At 33.4% G+C, this 21819-nt stretch overlaps 2 protein-coding genes across 16 annotated transcripts in view; both read right to left on the bottom strand.

Moving 5' to 3' along the window:
- Diaph2 (diaphanous related formin 2) overlaps positions 1–21819 on the bottom strand; it is an 802473-nt gene that overhangs the window by 605288 nt on the left and 175366 nt on the right. For all 15 annotated transcript variants that reach the window (XR_013431759.1, XR_013431758.1, XR_013431757.1 and 12 more), the window contains one exon: positions 18254–18393. Coding sequence is in view for 5 of the 15 variants with exons in the window: in XM_040283678.2 (XP_040139612.1) it covers positions 18254–18393 (140 nt within the window). In the remaining 10 variants the exon portion in view is untranslated. The remainder of the gene's footprint in view (positions 1–18253; positions 18394–21819) is intronic.
- Positions 15710–16694, bottom strand: Rpa4 (replication protein A4). Its single transcript, XM_078034110.1, is given in 6 exon segments — positions 15710–15743; positions 15745–15797; positions 15800–16003; positions 16100–16338; positions 16341–16425; positions 16659–16694. Coding segments are annotated over 6 exon segments (651 nt in total).

Genomic DNA, 21819 nt, shown 5'->3' with positions numbered 1-21819 from the left:
CATGGTAAATACCTTTTCTTCATTCATTACATTTAATTTTTAACTGACAAAAATTGCATATATTTATGGGATTGAAAAAGATGTTGGATGGAAGCATACATTTTGGAATGGCTTAATTCAGCTAATTAACCTACAAATTACTTCATGCCCTTACCAATTTTTGTGGTGAGAACATTTAAAATCTACTTTCTTAGCAATTTTCAAGTGTACAATATACTGCTATTTATGATAGTCCCCAAGATATACAATAGATCTCTTGAGCTTATTCCTCCTATCTAAATGAAATTTGTATCTTTTGAAAAACATAAATATCTTAATATATCAATGTCAATAAAATTTTTCAAAACATAATTTTGAACAATGAATATTCAAAATCCTAAATAACCACATATTCAACAACTTGGAAATTGTTAAGGCTATCTAAGACAAATTAAGCCAAACCTACTCATCATTTTTCTCTATCACAATGATTTAAACCATCTGAAGCAATAAAAACAGAACAAAACTACCTAGTATAGTAAAACACATAGAAAAAACCTTTATATGACTAAATACAATATAAAGATATAAAGTCCCTAAGAAAGAGGTATTAGCCTCTGTGGTATTCATCCTGGTTTGCAATTATTTCAGAAATACCTAAAGACACAGCTACTGCTGAAAGATAAGCATTTATGCTAATAAAGACTTTCAGAAAATATAAGTGTGCTCTAAAAAGTGTGAAGTTTTAACTGCTGAAAGAACTTTGGCCTTCTTCAAAATGATAGGGACTTTTTCTTTATTGGAACAATTAGGTATCAAAATAAACAACTAAAAGTTTAAATTAATGGCATGGCTTTGTCCTCAGTTACAAACTTCCATGGAAAAATGCACCCTGAAGAGTCTAGCTTTACTGGTTATAAAATCAAATATGTTACCCCATCTTACAGAAAAAGAAACTAAAGTTTAGTGGCTTGTCCTACATCACAGAGATTCCTAATAACAAGTCTATGATCGGAATCCAGAACTTCTTACTTACCTGCCTCAGATTCAACTTTACTATCAATAAAATAAAAATTATCCACTAGTGTATATAAGTTTATTATTTTCCTTTCATTCCTGACTAGTGGATAAAAGTTAAATGATATTGTTTTAAATTGCCAATGGATATATCCATAATTGAAAGCAATTCCAGTGAGGTATTTGCTTTTTACCTTTTAATTATTGACTTTAGGTTTATACTACAATTCATTATTATGAGATGGAAACATATCAATGAAATACATATATTTGAATATTCACTTTTAAAAAGTATAGTTATTATTATTTGATATTTAACTTGACAAAATACACATAATAGGAAGCACATGGGGAAAAAATGGAACACTGACTTTAATTTGGGAATAATAGTCCTTGGTTAATGTTTACTCACTTCTCTGCCCAACAGGAATAAGGTGGTCAGTCTTCTTAAGGTTGCTTCCTGCTAACTTGCTTACTTCACTATCCATTTGTGCTTTGCCCTATTTATTTTGGTTATACTGAATTTCCAATAAACCCAGTGACCTTTTTTTGTTAAACAAACCAGTTCCTCTGTTCATCCACGTTTCTATGTAGAGTGAGATCTGAACTAAAGTACTGGTAATGAAAATGTAAAAGCTACAAGAGATATCACAAATTTTAAAAAATGGGAAAATTTGATAAACACAAGAGTATGAAAGATGACTCCAAACCATACACCCACAGTCAAAGAAAAAATCTTGAATGGATGGATGATCTCTCTAAGAAGATAGAGAATAGACTGAGGATTGTTTCTATAAATACTTAAATGGTATTACCTGATCACAAATCGGTTGTGAGCTTGCAGACTACAATTTCTAGCACCATGCTCATAAATACCTCCACAGTATGTGCTCAACATGGTACTTGTATATCCATAGTACTATTTAATGTATATTTTAATACCTTTATTCTTATTTATTTTTATGTGGTGCTGAGGATTGAACCCAGTGCCTCACATGTGCTAGCCAAGTACTCTACTACTGAGCTACAATCTCAGCCCCACTATTAGATATATTTATCTACCATCCTTCATACTGATGTTTCAGAAATTTCCAGTCATATATTGAAAAAGAAAAAAAAAACTGTATATGCAATTTATTCCAGCTCCTTGAAATGAATTCTCTAAACCTGTCTATTCTTACCTTTTATTACTCCAATTTTTCAAGTTCATTTGAAAGAATTGAGAAATTCATGAAGCTTAATGCTTGGAGTCAAACTATGGTCACCATCAAATTAAAGGACATGATTTCTACATGTAATTTATTATTATCTCCATGTTGAAATAATACAAAAATAGTAGAACAAAGCAGAAGGAATAACTTCTAATGTTCTATAGCACAGTAGGAGAATTATGGTTGACAAAAATTAAGTTCATATTTCATGATAGTTACTAAAGAGAATTTTGAATGTTCCCAAGAAATGATAAATGTTTGGAGTGGTGGATATGTCAATTACACTGATCTGATCATTACCCATTGTATATATGTACTGAAATGTAACATACATATGTATAGTTAGAATGTGTCAATATGAAGTTAGAAAAAATAATAGCAGATAATTAAATTATCTTAAAAGCCTACAAACAACTTAACACATCCTGTCAGTAGAAAGAAATTATGAATAAATAGATAAGTTTTTAAAGTGAAAAATATGTCATAAGGTCAGAGAATACCACCAGGTCAATATCCAATACCACAAACATTTAAAATATTGTGGTATTTTAGTTGATATTGATAATGCTGATCCAAAGGCACTACAAATTCTTAAACTTTCTATATCAAAAAAAAAATTCATTACATGTTTAATAGTTTTAGTGGTGAATCTACTTCAGGGTATTCTTATTCTTTGACAAACATTAATGCACATATGAAAATTAATGATAACTCAATTTTTGAAAATCTGGTTATAGCACTCCAGTTTTCAATACTGTATGATGAATGAATTGTTGAATGCACAAATTTAACAAAGGATCTCCATTAAACTCTTGGAAGTTGGTATCAAGGGAGGTATGATATAAAAACCACATAAAAAACATACTCAGGCAATATCCTCCAAAATACAGACGAATGGAGTCAATACACAGAGTGTTAAGAACAATAAATTCTCTAGAACAGATCTAACAATTAGAAGTGGATTGACTGGGGTTTTAAGAAGCCTTGAATTTCACATTTAAATGGCAGGCTACTAAACTATCTTACTGGATGTCAATTTAGTTTTAAAAGTTCACTATAAATTATGTTGTCTTCTGTAATCAACCTACATGGACTACATCTCTATAGAAGATTTTCAGGTTTCCTGATGTGAGAAGTTATACACCTAGAGCTTTGCTGACCAGGTGGGAAATCTCTCCAAATTAGCTGTCCATTATCTAACGCCAGTCAAACAGCTGGGGTCATAGAGCAAAAACTGTTATCTAGTGCACATGGATCTTCTTTCAATCAAACATATAGAATACCTGCTTTCCAGGTGCTACCTGGCATCTTAATTGTGAATTGTCTGCTATCCAGCTCCTATAAAAAGTCCAGCTGAGATGATAGATATTCCAGGAAGAGAGCCTCAGGGGCATTTCTCAAGTACAGTACAACCTAGTAGCAGGTTCGTTTACTAGAAAACTGCATACCAATACTATTACTTTAGGTCTTTGTAGAAATATCATGACCTTGATTTTTTTCTTTTAAGTCACAGGCTCATGTAGGAAATGGACATTCATAGAGATCCTCTGTACTTTATGAAAGACTATCAAGGACTCAGTCTACTATGTTGTTCAATATCCCTCATTAAAGAGCCACAAAATAAAATTCTCTTGAGTTCAGAACTGTCCCTCTTAAGGGGGGAAAAAAGTTCACTATCATTTGTCAGGTAACAGCTATGTCTCTCAATATTTGCTTTTTTCCTCCCTTGAATACCTGAAAACTTGAGACAACTTTATAGTCATATCATTACCTGGCATAATCCTAGGCTTTTTGGTATGTACAACCTTCTCTCCTTAGTTACTTAGAGCTTGTATTTGTATCATGGTCTTACCAGTAATGGGATATTAAATCTTATTTTAAGCTTCAATTGCTTAGTAATAGTTTCATAAAAAGAGAATTTTTTGAAGCTTTACCAGGTGCACAAAGCTGAAGTAAGAGGATTCCAAGTTCAAGGCCAGCAACTTGCAGAACCCTCAGCAACTTAGTGAGATCCTGTCTAATAAATGAATGAATGAATGAATAAATAAATAAATAAATAAATAAATAAATAAATAGTCTAGAAATATAGCTCAATGGTAAAATGCCCCCTCCCTCAGCAACTTAGTGATATCCTATCAAATAGACAGATAGATAGACAGACAGAGAGACAGATAGTCAGTCATTCTAGGATTATGGCACAGTGGTAAAGTGCCCCTGGGTTCAATTACCAAATTCTCAGTATGGGAGGGGGCATGACTCTAGTATGTGTCCAAGGTATTTAGTTAAATTCATGTAACTCAAAATATTTCAAGTGACATAAATGCATAAGCATTTTCTTCCAAAGACTAATTTTGAATATAGAGAAAATGCAATCAACATCCAAAATAGTTAAAATGAAGTTAACCAACTATTAAGGGATCCATTTAATTAGTGTGCCTAGACTAGTAATAGATTTTATATACATATATAACTGTGTGTCAAGTTACAAGTTACCAAATATTTTAGATGTTTTTTATATGTAAATTGGTCCTCTAACTTAAAATACATCTTTTAAATAAAAACATCTGTTGCCTTGGTGGAGCTTACATATGCCATATAGTAATAAAATAAATGTCAACATGAGAGCCACTATTTATCTTAATGTCTATAACATTTTCTCCCCCCTAAAGCAATACTTCAAAAATCGGACAGTATTTTCTGTGCCTATTTCTTTTAAAAAAAATAATACAGGACACATAAATCTAGTTTGCTTTTATTGTAAGGCATAATATCAAGGGTGCCTAAGTCAAAACTCTGTCTTTAAGCTAATAGTATATGATTAAAACTTCAAGGTTGTTAAAACTTATGGTAGCAGTTTAATAAAATTAGTTTGGATATAGTTGACATTAATTGAAATTGCTGATCAACATTTTGAAATAAAGCATATAAAATGACATAACTGCAATGAATTTTCTACACTATGTATAAATGTACTAGTGGTACTCAAAAATGATTTATGCAATTAAAAGTTAAAGCAAACAAATTCAAAATACCAATATTAAAATCCTGCTATAGCAATATTGCTCATAATACTGCCTTATGAGATATACTCACAATATTAAGTCCTGTTCACATTTCTGCATCATAAAAAAATTGGCCTCATTATTCCATTTTGCATAGGTAGTCCCCCGTAAAACGTTCTAAATAGTATTGATCTGCACCTACCATTATATTAACTCTCTAAGTAGTGTTGGCTGCGTTGCCAAGCTTTTAATAATTTTAATACAGACTGTTTAAATAGTTATTAGCACTCATAATTGGGAAAGTGCTTTTATTTCTAATTTGTATTGCTGTCAAGATTCAGCTATTTTCATTACGATGATTATGGTGAAATGCATATTTGTTAATATGCTAAAAAAATATACTTAAGTCTAAAGGGAGATGAGAAAACATCAAGTAAAAGCAAATATTCCAGAGGAAATACAAATAATTACATATTTATAAACTTAAAAAGATATTTTCTATATTTTCACCTGCTTGGAAACATTGAGTAAGAATACTAACATCACAGGGAGTGAACACAGACACTAAGCCATGAGTTTGGCAGATAACTATATCCAAAACAAACCAGGAAAAAAAAAGTTTCCTAGTGGGGTAAAATAGCCCTCAAGATGTAAGGCAATTTCAGCAACACTCTGAAAAGAATTCTATGCAGTCAAAACTCTCTGATACTATTCTTCAAACTGGCATTTGCCGTTTTTGTCATATGTTGAGAAACGTTAGTGACAAGGATTTATTGCTGCACATTTCTTTGAATCTTCATAAAATGCATTGCCCAATATCTATACATCCTGTAATGGCTTGGCTGGGAATAAAATCATCCAAACTCACTGGTCATTTCTCAATAGGCACTGCTTCCTTTCATAAACTTTAGTAAAGGAGTAGGAATAAAAACCTGTAAATAATGTAGTTCTCATTCTAAACCACAGACAGACCATGGTATGTGAATTCTAATGCAATTTGTGTGGCAGATTGGGATTTATTTTATAGTCAAAGCACATGGATTTTTAGGGCATTAAATAGAGTTCTAAACATTTAATTTCATTAGTTCACCATGAAACTGTAAAAGGACTATTGTGTAAAGCATGCTATGCTGTCTGTAGCTTATGAATATGGTTCAAATCAAACCAATAGGTTTCATTCCTATGTGGAGGAAGTTAGCTCCATTCTTTTGCTCTGATTATAGCTAAAAATGCGTAGCCACAAAATAGTGCCAGATTAATGCAAATTCATTCTCACTGCTGGAGAAGCATAGGTTGTTACTGATGGTGGGTCAATATCCACATCAAATCACACATTATTGTATATAAATTACACAGTATCAGCCATCACAAAACAAATAAGAGGGCAAGAGGGCCCGTTCCCCAGAAGAGACTAAAATCTAAATGAGAAAAGCAGACATATATGTATAAAACTATTTTAAAGCATATGCAGGTGCAGGTAAATATATACAGTAGAAAATAAATGTTATGAAAATGTATAGTAAGAAAGTGATTTGGGATATGGCCAGTTGATGATGGTTTATAAAAGTGATTTTAAATATTTGCCTTTAGGTAAAAATAATATAATGAAATGATTTTTAAAGCCTTTATTAGGAGAGATTAAATACCATATGAATTTGAAAGTCATGACTCCACATTTTATATTGCAAAATGACTAAAGTTATTAGTATGTGTATCTGTGTATGTACATATACTTATTTTTTTTTTATTTTACTAGTGGCTAAACAAGAAAAAATCAGTTAAAATTGTGGTAAGGATGATGAGCGGGCAAATGACTGAGTTAAAATTAATATCAAGCTTGAAAAATAATTAATCAACAGTTTTAGAAACTGCTTTCTTCAATATTTAAAGGAAATTATAATTATCTGGGGTTAAATAATATGTATATAAATACAGCAGAAGAATAGAATGCTAGGAAATCTTCTAGCCTTGTGGGGAAACTTGTTTTCTCATTCTTCAAAATAATTCTCATATTCTAATCTTCTAATTCTAATACAAAAGAATTAGAACTAAGGAAATGAGTATAAAGAACCTAGAGGTTTATGGCTAGAAGGCTTCAATCTCATTTACATATGGATAAACTAAGACCCAAAGAGATCCACTGCCTAGACTAAGGTCAACATATGGAGCAAGTGATCAAGAACTGGAATTCAGATCTCAGAACTGGTATTCCACGCTGACTATCAAGAGTTTAGTACTGGGGCTGGGGATGTGGCTCAAGCAGTGGCGCTCTCGCCTGGCATGCGTGCGGCCTGGGTTCGATCCTCAGCACCACATACAAACAAAGATGTTGTGTCCGCGAGAACTAAAAAATAAATATTAAAAAAAAATTCTCTCTCTCTAAAAAAAAAAAAAAGTTTAGACCTACTGAATATTTTACTTGATAAGGCAATTTTTTAATTTCATTACTTAATTTCACACATACATAAGTATACTTTTCCAGCTATTTTGAACTAGTTAATGCTGTTACCTAAATAGAATGTAGCTTAATTTTGTTATGTCAATACTTTTAAGGATAATATTCATTTGCATAATTGCACTGGGTTGAACAGTATCCACCCAGAGCCTCAGAATATGACTTCATTCAGAAATAGGATAAATATAATTAAGGTAAGAATCAAGGTAACATTTATATTGTTGGTAGGCCCTAATGCAGTTATGATGTCCTTATAAAAGACAGAATGATAGGGCTGGGGTTGTGGCTCAGTGGTAGAGCGCTCGTCTAGTACTTGCAAAACCCTGGGTTCGATCCTCAGCACCACATAAAAATAAATAAATAAAATAAAGATATTGTGTCCAACTACAACTAAAAAATAAATATTTTTTCAAATGACAGAAAGGTGACACAGGCACATAGAGAAGACCATGTGACTGATGATGGAGGCCCACACTGGAGCTATGATGCCACAAGCCAAGGATTGCCACAAGTGAAAAGACACAGGCAAGGATCCTCCCTAAAGTATTTGGAGGAAGCTACCTGGCATCTTGATTCACACATCTGGCTACCTAAACTGTGAAAAATCAAATTTTTGTTTTAAAATTCCAACAATAAATTTCATCCAGTTACATTTACCACACCAGTTTGTGGTGAATGTTATAGAAACCCTAAGAAATTTCTTAAAAATCAGCCCTCTTATATCAAAGAAAACATTCAGCATTTGAAGAATACACGAACTATATATAGGGCAGAGGGATTGGAGGGGAAAGGAGGGGGCATGGGGTAATTAATGATGGTGAAATGTGATGAACATTACTATCCAAAGTACATGTATGAAGACACAAATTGGTGTGAATATACTATGTATACAACCAGAGATATGAAAACTTATACTCTATATATGCAACATGAATTGTAATGCATTCTGTCATTTGTAAATAAAAAATTTTTACATTAAAAAATAAATTTTAAAAATTATAGTCAATGATTTCTGTTTAATTTCAGGCAAATTTTTACAGTTATAAATATAACACTAAATACATGGCTCGTGGGACTGCAAATTGGTGCAGCCAATCTGTAAAGCAGTATGGAGATTCCTCAGAAAGCTTGGAATGGAACCACAATTTGACTTAACTATCCCACTTCTCAGGATATACCCAAAGGACTTAAAATCAACATACTATAGTGACGTGGCCACATCAATGTTTATAGCAGCTCAATTAACAGTAGCTAAGCTACTGATCCAACCTAGGTGCCCTTCAACAGATGAATGGATACAGGAGAATATGGTATACATACACAGTGAAATATTACTCAGCCATAAAGAAGACTAAAATTATGGATGGTACTGGAGACTATCCTGCCAGTGAAATAAGCTAATCCCCAAAAAAACCAAAGGCTGAATATGTTCTCTCTGATATACAGATGCTAACACACAATGAGGGGTGGAGAATACAAGTTCATTAGAGTAGACAAAGGAAAATGGGAAGAGGGATAAGAATAAGAAAGACAGTAGAATGAAGTGGACATCACTTTCCTATGTTCATACATGAATACATGAACAGTGTAACTACATGTCATGTAGAACCACAAGAACTGGAGATTATATTCCATGTATATATAATACATGAAAATACATTCTAATGCAATGTACAAGAATAATAAATAAAAATAAAGCATTAAAAAAAACACTGCACACTGAGGTGATTTATGTTTCCGTTGTTAATTTTCTTTATTTTCTGTGAAACTTCTTTCTTATATAAATTATTTTTATTCTTGGATTAATTCTTATATTGCTTTTGACTTTTTCTGACTTTTATGTTGTTGCTCCATTGCCTTCACTTACATATTTGTTTCCGTCCAGTAGGAAGATTAATTAGCTGTTTGATATGTTGGTTTGGTTGCTTATTTGTTGTTTTTGTATGGGAGATTATGACTTCTGAAGTGGAAGTTAGTTAGAGAGCAAAGTCTTATGGTTTATGGTAGATTTCAATCTAGTAGTGATACATGTGAAGGTTTTTCAAGGAATAAAAAGTTAGGGTTTTTTTAAATTTTTAATAAAATCGTGTTTGGAAATTTTGTGTTAATAAAGTTAAATAAGTTTCTATTCTGTAGCACAGAATTCTACAAGCTTTATGTAAATTCAAAGCCTATGTTTATGGTGAATTCCAAAGAGAAAAATCCAACACTGCACTTTAAGAACATAATTAACCACATTACATAAACACATTCCCCACCACCATCAGTTTTTTATTTCTGCTGTTGATTTTCTTTTTTTATTTTTTTTTCTTTTTGAGAAATATGTTGAGGAGAATATTCCCTTATCAGAAGAAAGAAAAAGGAATTTTGGGCCCAATTAAAATGGTAGATAAAAAGGCCAAGGAGGGTCACTTCATAGTGGTAAATTTGCTAAACTTTGAAAAAGAATTTTCAGGAAACTGAATGGAAAAGAAACCAGTGTGTTCCCTGCTTTTTTCTCCTCTCTTTAAAACCCACACATATACATACAGGCACACAACAAATACTTGGCAGCAACAGCATTTCACTTTTTTGTTTTTCATTTACCCAACTTGTAATGCCACAACTTTTATGCTACAATATACATTCATGTAGAATATATACAATGAAAAAAAAGATAATCTTCTTCAACCTCAAGAATTTCTGTACAAAGTAACTTTCTTTTTTTTTGTCTTTCTTTTTTTTTATTGGTTGTTCACAACATTACAAAGCTCTTGACATATCATATTTCATACATTAGATTGAAGTGGGTTATGAACTCCCAATTTTACCCCAAATGCAGATTGCAGAATCACGTTGGTTATACATCCACAATTTTACATAATGCCCAATTAGTAATTGTTGTATTCTGCTAACTTTCCTATCCCCTACTATCCCCCCTCCCCTCCCCTCCCTTCTTCTCTCTCTACCCCATCTACTGTAATTCATTACTCTCCTTGTTTATTTTCCCATTCCCCTCACAACCTCTTATATGTAATTTTGTATAGCAATGAGGATCTCCCTTCATTTCCATGCAATTTCCCTTTTCTCTCCCTTTCCCTCCCATCTCATGACTCTGTTAAATGTTAGTCTTTTCTTCCTGCTCTTCCTCCTTGCTCTGTTCATAGTTGCTCTCATTATATCAAAGAAGACATTTGGTATTTGTTTTTTAGGGATTGACTAGCTTCACTAAGCATAATCTGCTCTAGTGCCATCCATTTCCCTGCAAATTCTATGATTTTGTCATTTTTTATTGCTGCATAGTACTCCATTGTGTATAGATGCCACATTTTTTTTATCCATTCATCCATTGAAGGGCATCTGGGTTGGTTCCACAGTCTAGCTATTGTGAATTGTGCTGCTATGAACATTGATGTGGCAGCATCCCTGTAGCATGCTCTTTTAAGGTCTTCAGGGAATAGTCCGAGAAGGGCAATAGCAGGGTCAAATGGTGGTTCCATTCCCAGCTTTCCCAGGAATCTCCAAACTGCTTTCCAAATTGGCTGCACCAATTTGCAGTCCCACCAGCAATGTACAAGAGTACCCTTTTTTCCACATCCTCGCCAGCACTTGTTGTTGTTTGACTTCATAGTAGCTGCCAATCTTACTGGAGTGAGATGGTATCTTAGGGTGGTTTTGATTTGCATTTCTCTGACTGCTAGAGATGGTGAGCATTTTTTCATGTACTTGTTGATTGATTGTATATCCTCCTCTGAGAAGTGTCTGTTCAGATCCTTGGCCCATTTGTTGATTGGGTTATTTGTTATCTTATTGTCTAATTTTTTGAGTTCTTTGTATACTCTGGATATTAGGGCTCTATCTGAAGTGTGAGGAGTAAAAATTTGAACAAGACAGGGATGCCCTCTATCACCACTTCTATTCAATATAGTTCTCGAAACACTGGCCAGAGCAATTAGACAGACAAAAGAAATTAAAGGCATAAAAATAGGAAAAGAAGAACTTAAATTATCACTATTTTCAGATGACATGATTCTATACTTAGAAGACCCAAAAGGGTCTACAAAGAAACTACTAGAACTAATAAATGAATTCAGCAAAGTGGCAGGATATAAAATCAACACGCATAAATCAAAGGCATTTCTGTATATCAGCGACAAAACTTCTGAAACGGAAATGAGGAAAAACACTCCATTCACAATATCCTCCAAAACAATAAAATACTTGGGAATCAACCTAACAAAAGAGGTGAAAGATTTATACAATGAAAACTACAGAACCCTAAAAAGAGAAGTAGAAGAAGATCTTAGAAGATGGAAAAATATACCCTGTTCATGGATAGGCAGAACTAACATTATCAAAATGGCGATATTACCAAAAGTTCTCTATAGGTTTAATGCAATGCCAATCAAAATCCCAATGGCATTTCTTGAAGAAATAGATAAAGCAATCATGAAATTCATATGGAAAAATAAAAGACCCAGAATAGCAAAAGCAATTTTAAGCAGGAAGTGTGAATCAGGCAGTATAGCGATACCAGATTTCAAACTATATTACAGAGCAATAGTGACAAAAACAGCATGGTACTGGTACCAAAACAGGCAAGTGGACCAATGGTATAGAATAGAGGACACAGAGACTAATCCACAAAGTTACAACTATCTTATATTTGATAAAGGGGCTAAAAGCATGCAATGGAGGAAGGATAGCATCTTCAACAAATGGTGTTGGGAAAACTGGAAATCCATATGCAAAAAAATGAAACTTAATCCCTTCCTCTCGCCATGCACAAAAGTTAACTCTAAATGGATCAAGGAGCTTGATATCAAATCAGAGACTCTGCGTCTGATAGAAGAAAAAGTTGGCTCCGATCTACATATTGTGGGGTCGGGCTCCAAATTCCTTAATAGGACACCCATAGCACAAGAGTTAATAACAAGAATCAACAAATGGGACTTACTTAAACTAAAAAGTTTTTTCTCAGCAAGAGAAACAATAAGAGTGGTAAATAGGGAGCCTACATCCTGGGAACAAAGTAACTTTCCCTCTCCTCTTATCAAAGTTGCCTTATTACCTGGTGCCTAACAAGCTTATAAACCCTTCTTAGCAGGAGCATTCCCCATAAACCACCTTCCTAGGGAAGTGTCCTAGGTGGATAAATTCTGAACTACATCATCTTGATTCCCACACCCTCACCAAGGGCAAAACTGATTTGATTATGGATGGGCATCTGACCAATGGACAAGCATTTAATCTGGCCTGCTAGGTGGCCTGGCATGGAAAGTTTTGCCTAAGCAGAAACAATAAGGACCAGTATCTGCTCTTCAGACTTTTGAACTGGGCAATACAAATTAGAAGGTCAGGCAGATAAATATGAGAAAAACAAGCCAATTCATAGAGAGTCCATGTTAACACTGGAATTTCAGAGTGATGTGCCATGAATTTCTGTGGCTGATTGAGGAAGGCTCATGACAAAAATAACTGAGTTCTGGTACTATCCTCTGATATTAAATGACCTTCTATCTTAGCCTCTATGAAGCACAGCTACACTAAGCTGACCCTAGAATTCCTGTGGGATTTGTAGCTCCCTTGCTACAATGTATAACATAGCTTCCCTCCTTTATCCAGAGTTATCCTTTAAAAATGTAGGCTAGGTCATGTCATTCCTCTCCTCAAAAATTCCAACAGCTTCCCAGCTCACTCAGAATAAAAACTACAGTTCTTCCAGTGGCTTCCAAACTCTACATTATATGACTTTACATTCTCTAGTCTCCTTGACATTTCTGGAACATGCCAAAGCATGCTTCCATCTCCAGTATTTGCTCTTACACATTCCTGCACTTTTTTACACTTCTTCCCAATGTCATTAAAATCAGGGAGGCCTTTGCTGACCATCTGACATAAAATAGCAACACTTCCACAGCATGTATCACATTTTAGGTATCCTTTTAAAAAATATTGTCTGATTTCCCTTACTAGAATGTAAGCTCCATATGAACAAGTCCTATTTGGATGAGGGAAATTTATTTTGTTATTCTTTATAGGAGAGCCATGGGATATGTAAAAGCAGGCCATATACAATATTAAGTGGTATTTCTGGAACTGATTCAATTTAAGAGATTGCCAAAGAAAATTAATTCTTATTGGTTAAAAAATTAATTTATCATGTAATGTCAAATTTAAATATATTTCATACGGCATTTGAATCACTAGAAGTATCATCCCCAATAAATAAGCAGATAAGTTCAAAATTTAACTACCAAAATGAAAGAATTTATATTTCTTAGATTATACTCAAAATATTGCTACATTTAGTAGGTAAAAATATAAAATGATCAAAAGTAATTATGACAACAGTAACAATAAACTGTAATAATAAATAAATTTGACTTAACAATAATTTTAAATTTATTTATAGTTAATATAGAATCCACTTCAATATATGTAACTATATCCCATATGCCTATGAGCCACAGGGAAAAAAAACTATAGGTGGATTATAATCATGAATTATGTTTTTCAGGTTTGTCATGCTTAGATTTTCTTGCCCCAAACCATCCATAGTATTTTTCCAGAATATGTCTCTTATTCTCCAAATTTTGGCTGGCATACAGGTCAGGACCAAGGAGGAAGAGAAGTATCTGTCAAGTCATTTCCAGGTTAAACAAAATTGGAAAAGTATGCAGGCCAGGTAGGTAGTTTACAATGAGTCTTTAAAATTACGACACATCTACCATGTCCCAAATTGTATGTACATAAAACAGTGCAGCAATTATTTTCTCCCTAAAAATGCTTATTATTTCCTCTCATATTATAGTTAGACTTCCTTATCTAGTCTTCCCTTCCAGTCCTTTACCTACAGCAGAATCCCAGTAAAGCACATAACTTCATTAGGAAGAATAAACAGGGTGAAGTTAATAACACCAAAAGGATCATAGCGGACTTTTCCCCTGGCAGGACAGGGAAAGGTTGCTTTTCCACATTATAATCACGTACACATACCTCAATATATCAGTTCACAGGCACAAAAGCCACTTCGTTTTTGGGGTTTTTTTGTTTGTTTGTTTGGTTTTTGTTTTTTTTTTCCTAGTTCTGGAAGTATACAACTAGAGTAGGAAAAAGAAAACTGGCTATTCATCCACTGGCCAGTTGAATCAAATCACAATTAAGATAGTGACCTATATTATGGTATAAACATCAGATCTTAATCTTAGATATTACGTTTCTGCATTTGTATAAATGATAAGTGTCACTCAGATTATTTCTTTCAGCACTGCAATTCTGATGAAGAAATGTATCCTTCCTTGCCTCCCATTTTTCTCCAGGACAGTAATATTTTTCAACAAACTATAGTTGAGCATTTCTTATGCTTATGAAGACAGAGTTTTCAAAAATGTCTGATAATTTAAATGACAGGTTTGTAGTATGTTATCTATTCAAATTATTTAAATAAATGATTTATTTAAATAAATAAATTATGCTATAAATGAAAATATTTATAGCATAATCTAAATTTAAGAAAACATGAATCTATGGTATAAGAGCAACTCACAATAAACAAAGTGAGCATTTGATTCATAAGTTACTATTTTTAACACATTTGAAATAATCAATTGCTATGTTTAAGAAGTAATAATATCCATAATAAGATATCCAAACATGAAAAATAAGTCTAATGAAAAATTAGTTAATTTTTTTCTCTTAGATGAATCCCTGACTTCTATTTTTTTTTAAATTAGATATTTCAGAGAAAGAAACTTGCACACAATTAAATAATAAATTTCAACTATTTCCATAGCTTTTATCTCTCAAATTCATCTATCCTCAAGTGTTTCTTTTATCTTACTGATAAATCTTGCAAAAGCCCCAATTTATCCATCTACATCTCCCTCTGAACTTCAAATATAATTAGAAAAACATAAAAAAAGTTCAAACCAGTTACAAAAGTTGACAAATGATGCCAGTTGAGATCTTTTTGAAAAATTCCACTTCCCTTTAAGTCAACAGGTCAAAATTACTCACAGATGGAGGCAAGGGTCTTCAGAAAATGAAAACTTATTTTGGCTGTTTCAACCAACAGATTTAAAATGTTCCTGATCCATAGGGATAAATGTGACCCTCAATGGCCAGATGATCAATCTGACCTGATTGATGATCAAGGCTTGATAACCTTGAAGCTTTAGGCTGCAGAGCTCAGTATGCAGCTTGCTAAAGCTCTTCTTCCCTTCTTACAGAGGACACTTGTGAATCAAAAGCAGCACCTTCTTCTGGATGAAGTTGAGGTAATCTTTGGGGTAATCCTTGGCATCATCCTTTTTTGTGGGTGAGGATGGGGGAACTGGGAATTTACCTGGATTGCCTAACTACCAAATCATATCCCTGGACCTGTTGATTTTTTTTTTATTTTGTCACAGTGTCTCCATAAGTTGCTTAGGGCTTCCTTAAATTGCTGAGACTGATCTGGAACTCCCAATCCTCTTGCTTCTGCCTCCTGAGTCACTGGGATTACAGGTATGTGCTACGTACCCAGCGGCATCATCCATTTCTAATTGCACCAGGACACACATTCCCCAGGACACATGGAGAGCCTTATCCACCATCACATGTGTCTTGATGGTCTCCAAAATATATACGATGAACTGGTTCATGCCCTCTAGGACTAGGGATTTCAATACCTTAGACTCTTTCCTTCCACAGATGATTTGAGGACACTGAACACTTTGGCATATATTCCTACTAGCAGTTCAGTAATCCCCTGCTTGGCTTTATGTGAGCCAAGCACTACCTGGCCTCAACTTGCATTGAGTTAATATCATCAACTTTGTAAAAAATACAGTTTGGAGCCCCACTGCCCATCTGATTGTCCCCACAATGGAGACATGGGAAATCTTGAATCCCCTCATCTTTAACATATTGTCAACAAGTTAAAATAACAAGGTAAAATGTTCTGGGTTCAGACCCTGGATCTTAGGATCTAAGTAGCAGGTGCTAGGCCTCCCTCAGACTGTTGGCCATTACCTCCACTGGTCCCATCCAAAGCAGAGATACTGCCATAACCCCCAAACACACTCACTTTTATCTTAAAGATAGCTTTAGCAGGAGAGGAGGTACAGTTTGTCTCTTGTCAGGGCTGCTCCACAGGCTGCCTAGGAGATCTACCTGGGGCAACAATGGAATGTACATCACAGCCACACCACACTACTTTCAGAGCCAATCAACTACTGAAATGCAGCTGCCTCAAGCCAATCAGGGCCTGCCAGGCACCTGCTTGATTTATTAACCCTTTGGGGATATGAGGCTCCTTATTGTTCTGCATTTTAAAAGATGCACACATAATTTCAAGCTTTCCTGATTCTTTTTATAAAAAATGAATTTCAATAATTTCCCCATTTATTTCTGAATGTCACAACTTCCATAGTCACTTATTAAAATATTTATTTACTCAATCAATCTACTGTTCAATAGATTATGGAGCACCTAAGTGCTGAGTGCTAACATAGGGTGCTGCAGGTATATTGGGTAGGAGTGGGGGTACATGGTGGTTACTGTTCTCTACTCACACCAGTTGCTCAAATCATTTACTAAAAGCATTATGAAAGAAAGAGCAAAATAGGCACCTATGAACAATTATCATACTCCAAAAAATGCATATTTTATCACAGTCTTTTAAATGTTGTCATAAATTTTTTCCAATTATTTTGGAAGGTGCACTAATATTTTAATTACTGATATATCTGAATTTATAAATATATCCAAACTGAATGACTGAGCTCTAAATTATTTTCAAGGCTCTGGGTACAGATCAAAATGGTACAAGACTTGAGCCTATTGAATATTAAGAAAAACATGAATAAAATCATGTTTTTGTATACTCTTATCTAGTAAATTCTTAACTCAAGATTCCAGCAACTGTGTAAACAGATCTTAAAGTGTTGCAATGTTACAATGCAATATATTTTTCTTTATATACATTTTAATTTGGATATTAATTTAAAGGCTTTATATGGTTAATAAAGGAATAACAGTCTCTACAATCCATCACTGGTAAGTACTCTGTTCCTTAAAAATAATTTTGAGCTATGTAATAGCCTAAATGTGTAAAGTTTTAAATAGTTTGTTAATATTTTCTGTATCATTTCTTCTATTGGTTAAAATAATTTCATTTCTATCTCAAAATTATAGAAATATGTGAATATTATATGTAAAATTGTTAAAGTATATGAAATTATATATAACTCTCAGGTTTAAAGTAAATAAAATTCTAGAGCTAAATATACTTAATTTGTTTCATAAGTAAATATGTTACAATCATTATCTGGATACACAAATAGCTTTCCATGTAAATGTGGATATTTAATTTCTATCTCTGTTTTATACAATAAAGAATAATTAAATATTCAAGTAATATATGTACCCTTAAAAATTACACATTATTAAAGACCAGATTAACTAGATATATTTTTAAATGTTTACAAATTAATGCTCAGACATTGCTATTGTATTAGTTAATATAAGAGCAAAATCTTGAGGTTAATATAACTGATTATATTCCCCAAACAATAACATATAGCATGAATTGTATGAATCATACCAAAATCATAAGAACCATCTACCTGACAGGATTGCTGGTTAAAGAAACCCTCAGGGATTCTAGGCAGTTAAGAAGTTTCTCATCTGAAATACCAGATCTTAATTCATGAACATATTCTTGTGAAGACAGGGTACATTCATGCTTGCTGTTTTTCAGACCACCCTATTAAAAAAGAGAGACAACTTTAAACAAACAAGTTATATTTTAAACACTTAAAAGTAAACAATGCATAGAATATATAAGTCTATAAATACTTTACCATCTAAAATATTTGCTGTACTAGGCACTTAAACATACTTGATCTCTGTAAGCAGATCTTAAAGTGTTTAAAGAACTGAGGGGTAAAATTGTATCGTATATATTGCAACATCTTCCTCATTATCATTTAAAAGAAAATTCCACTGCTGGTGCTCATGACATAAAGAGAATATGGACATAAATTATATGAAGTTTTGCTTATGTCTAAACTTATAATTCAGGCATTAGGATTAAAATTACCCAGTTCTTTTAACCCAAAGAATGAACACTAAAAAATCATGATATTAATTTTCCTAGTTAAGATATTCATATTCAATTTCACAAAATATGTAAAACAAACTGAAAGATATATCAGAATATCACATCTCAAAAACCAAGTGAAAACACTTATTAAATGGAAAACAATATAATCTCCAATTAGAATGTTAAATAATTAAATCAGTGTAAAGCATTCACTAATTCCAAGGTATTCCTTCCTGTTACTCCCAGGTTGCAGATTAATTTTAAAAAGTCATTAAATACATTTATCTGTTAGCTACTAGTTTTTAGCTTAATTTCTAATATACATGGGGTTACTTCCAGAACTCATTATCTTATCACAGTTCCTTAGCTTCATCACCTTGCTATAACTATATAAGTAGTTCAGGGAAAAGACTAGGAGAGAAACACCATCAACACATTCACTAGATTAATAACTCATAGCTTCACATTCTAGACATACCCAGTCATAACTGTTACTTTCCTATGCTATAAATGTATTCTCCTGAATTAAGACTCTAGCTAGATTCCCTTTTCCCAAGTTCATACTAATTACCCTAAGTTTATACTGAGTATCCAAGCCAATTACCCCCACTGGGTAGAAGTTATATCATTAGAGTACAACGATTTTTTTTAAAAAAAACAATGTGTTAATAATGAGAAATTGGTTCCCTAGAGTTTCATACTATTTGACTTTTTAAGAAATGCCTCCACAATATAGATATTATAAATAATTTTTAATTTTTGAATTTTAATAAATTCCATTAAATAATAAATGTTAAAAGTCTGAAAAAGGCTTACAGCATATAAAGAAACTCTATTTGCTTATAGTACTGTGGCTATATTCACTATTACAATACCTAACATATTCCAGTAGAAGCTATCATGTGTGTCTATCTCTTCCACACTGGAAACACCATGTAAGCCAAGTGCCTAACAGAGTGCCTGAATTTAGTGAGCCTCAACAAAAATGTGCTATTCTTGGTTTTACTAATAACAATTACAGAAGAAGAAATATAGTTTCACACTCTAGCTCCCATACTTTGTGCAATAATCACTGATTAAACTTTTTTTGTGTGTGTGTGTGTGTGTGTGTGTGTGAGAGAGAGAGAGAGAGAGAGAGAAATTTTAATATTTATTTTTTAGTTTTCGGTGGACACAACACCTTTTTTATTTTTTAATAAGGTGCTGAGGATCGAACCCTGTGCCCCGCGCATGCCAGGCAAGTGTGCTACGACTTGAGCTACATCCCAAGAACCCCCCCTTTTTTTTGTTAACAGACACAGTAGATGTTCAAGAAGTTTATGGATGAATCACCACACAGATGGCATAGTAAAAGCATCACTTTGAAAATATGTCTACATTCCTGCAATTTATCTACCCATCTCTTATTCAACAAGTAACAACACCAAGTAGACATTTGTATCATAATTCTGAAATAATATTTTTGCTCAACCAACTCACTTTTCACAACAATGAATGGAAATATTCACTGTATGCCCCAGTCTGAAAACTACAAGAAGTTAAAATTTTGCCAGTCTACAGTCTCATATCAATTTCATACAATACTCATACAATAAAATACAATAATACAATAATACTCATACAATAAAATACAATAATACAATAATAATACAATACTCATACAATAAAATACAAACTTATTTTCTTAATCAATAGGTTTAAAAGATCCCTATTGATCCTACAGTAGAACCAGGCTTGTATATAGAGCTTCTTCTTTTGTTCTTTGCCATTTTCTCTGCCTGAAAGATCCAGCTCAACATTTCCACTGCTGGTTCACATCTTTTAAGTCCCCTCTCCACATTCTAGTATCATTACAACATTGTAGATCTCATTGACAGTACTAGCTTAATGTAAGTTTATCTTGTTTAGTTATCAAGCTGTTTACTGGGTCTTCCACAACAGAACATGAGTTCTATGAGGTAGGAATATTGTCTGCCTTGTTTATCACTCTGTCCTGAGATCCTAACAAAGTGTTTGTCACACAGTAGGCATCCAATACATATTTCCTGGAAGGAAGGGAGGGAGGGAGGGAGGGAGGAAGGGAGGGAGGGAGATAGGTGAATGAATGATGAGTTTCAACATGCTGGAGCATCTAAGCTTAGTTTAGGTTTCCTTCAGAATATTATAGGTTCTGAAACTTGCAGTTAGAATATATTCAGAAATGCTGAGTACAGAACAGGTAAACTGCGACACTGTGAGCTGTAGACAACTTAGACTTTACCACCTTGTTTGATTCATGGTTCTAATCATTTATCTTCTGGCAATCTCCAGGAACATTATTAACTGATCTCTATAACCCAATTAGCTCAACCATGACAAAGGGTAAAGAAATACCTACCACTCAGGTTTACTATGAGGATTAAGACAGGCATTCTGTGTGTTTGTGTGTGTGTGTGTGTGTGTGTGTGTGTGTGTGTGTGTGTGTGTACATACATACACTCTCACAGACACAGAAAATGTCAGTTCCTTTTTTCTAACTGACTTTCTATTGGGTTGATTTAATTAGGCATATGGTCACATTTGAGACAGTGTTTATGGAGAATTGGGCCAGCCCATCACCTTGGAGTTTATCCTTACCACCACCACGAAGACTTAGAAACTTGTTTAAATTACACAATTTAGGATACTCTGTCATTATAAGTTTAGAAAGACTTTAGAGTTTTAACAGAAGTCCACATTGGGAAATTATGAAAACATGACTGCACATTAAGGCCAGACTGGCCCTTCAAGATCAGCTCTTCTAATATTGCATTATAATAATAAAGAATTCAGATCATCATCAAGTTCACATAATTAATGAGGTGGCAGGACTAAAACACATGCACTCTGATCTGCAGGTCATTCTTTTATCCACTATATGCTACTTTCCCCCAATACTGAATTAAAAAAATTGAAGCAACAAGTATTTAATTCCGAAATCTCTATTACAGAATGTCAAAGTGTCGATGTAACCTCAGTATAATCAATATGGTGCAGCATAATATTCAAGAAATCACCTAAAAACAAAACAGTACAACAGATTAAACTAAATCTCACCATATTTAATAG

The sequence above is a fragment of the Ictidomys tridecemlineatus genome, chromosome X, assembly GCF_052094955.1.
Source record: "Ictidomys tridecemlineatus isolate mIctTri1 chromosome X, mIctTri1.hap1, whole genome shotgun sequence".
Lineage (NCBI taxonomy): Eukaryota > Metazoa > Chordata > Mammalia > Rodentia > Sciuridae > Ictidomys > Ictidomys tridecemlineatus.
The sequence above is the reverse complement of the archived record's forward strand: the minus strand, read 5'-3'. Positions and strand labels throughout refer to the sequence as shown.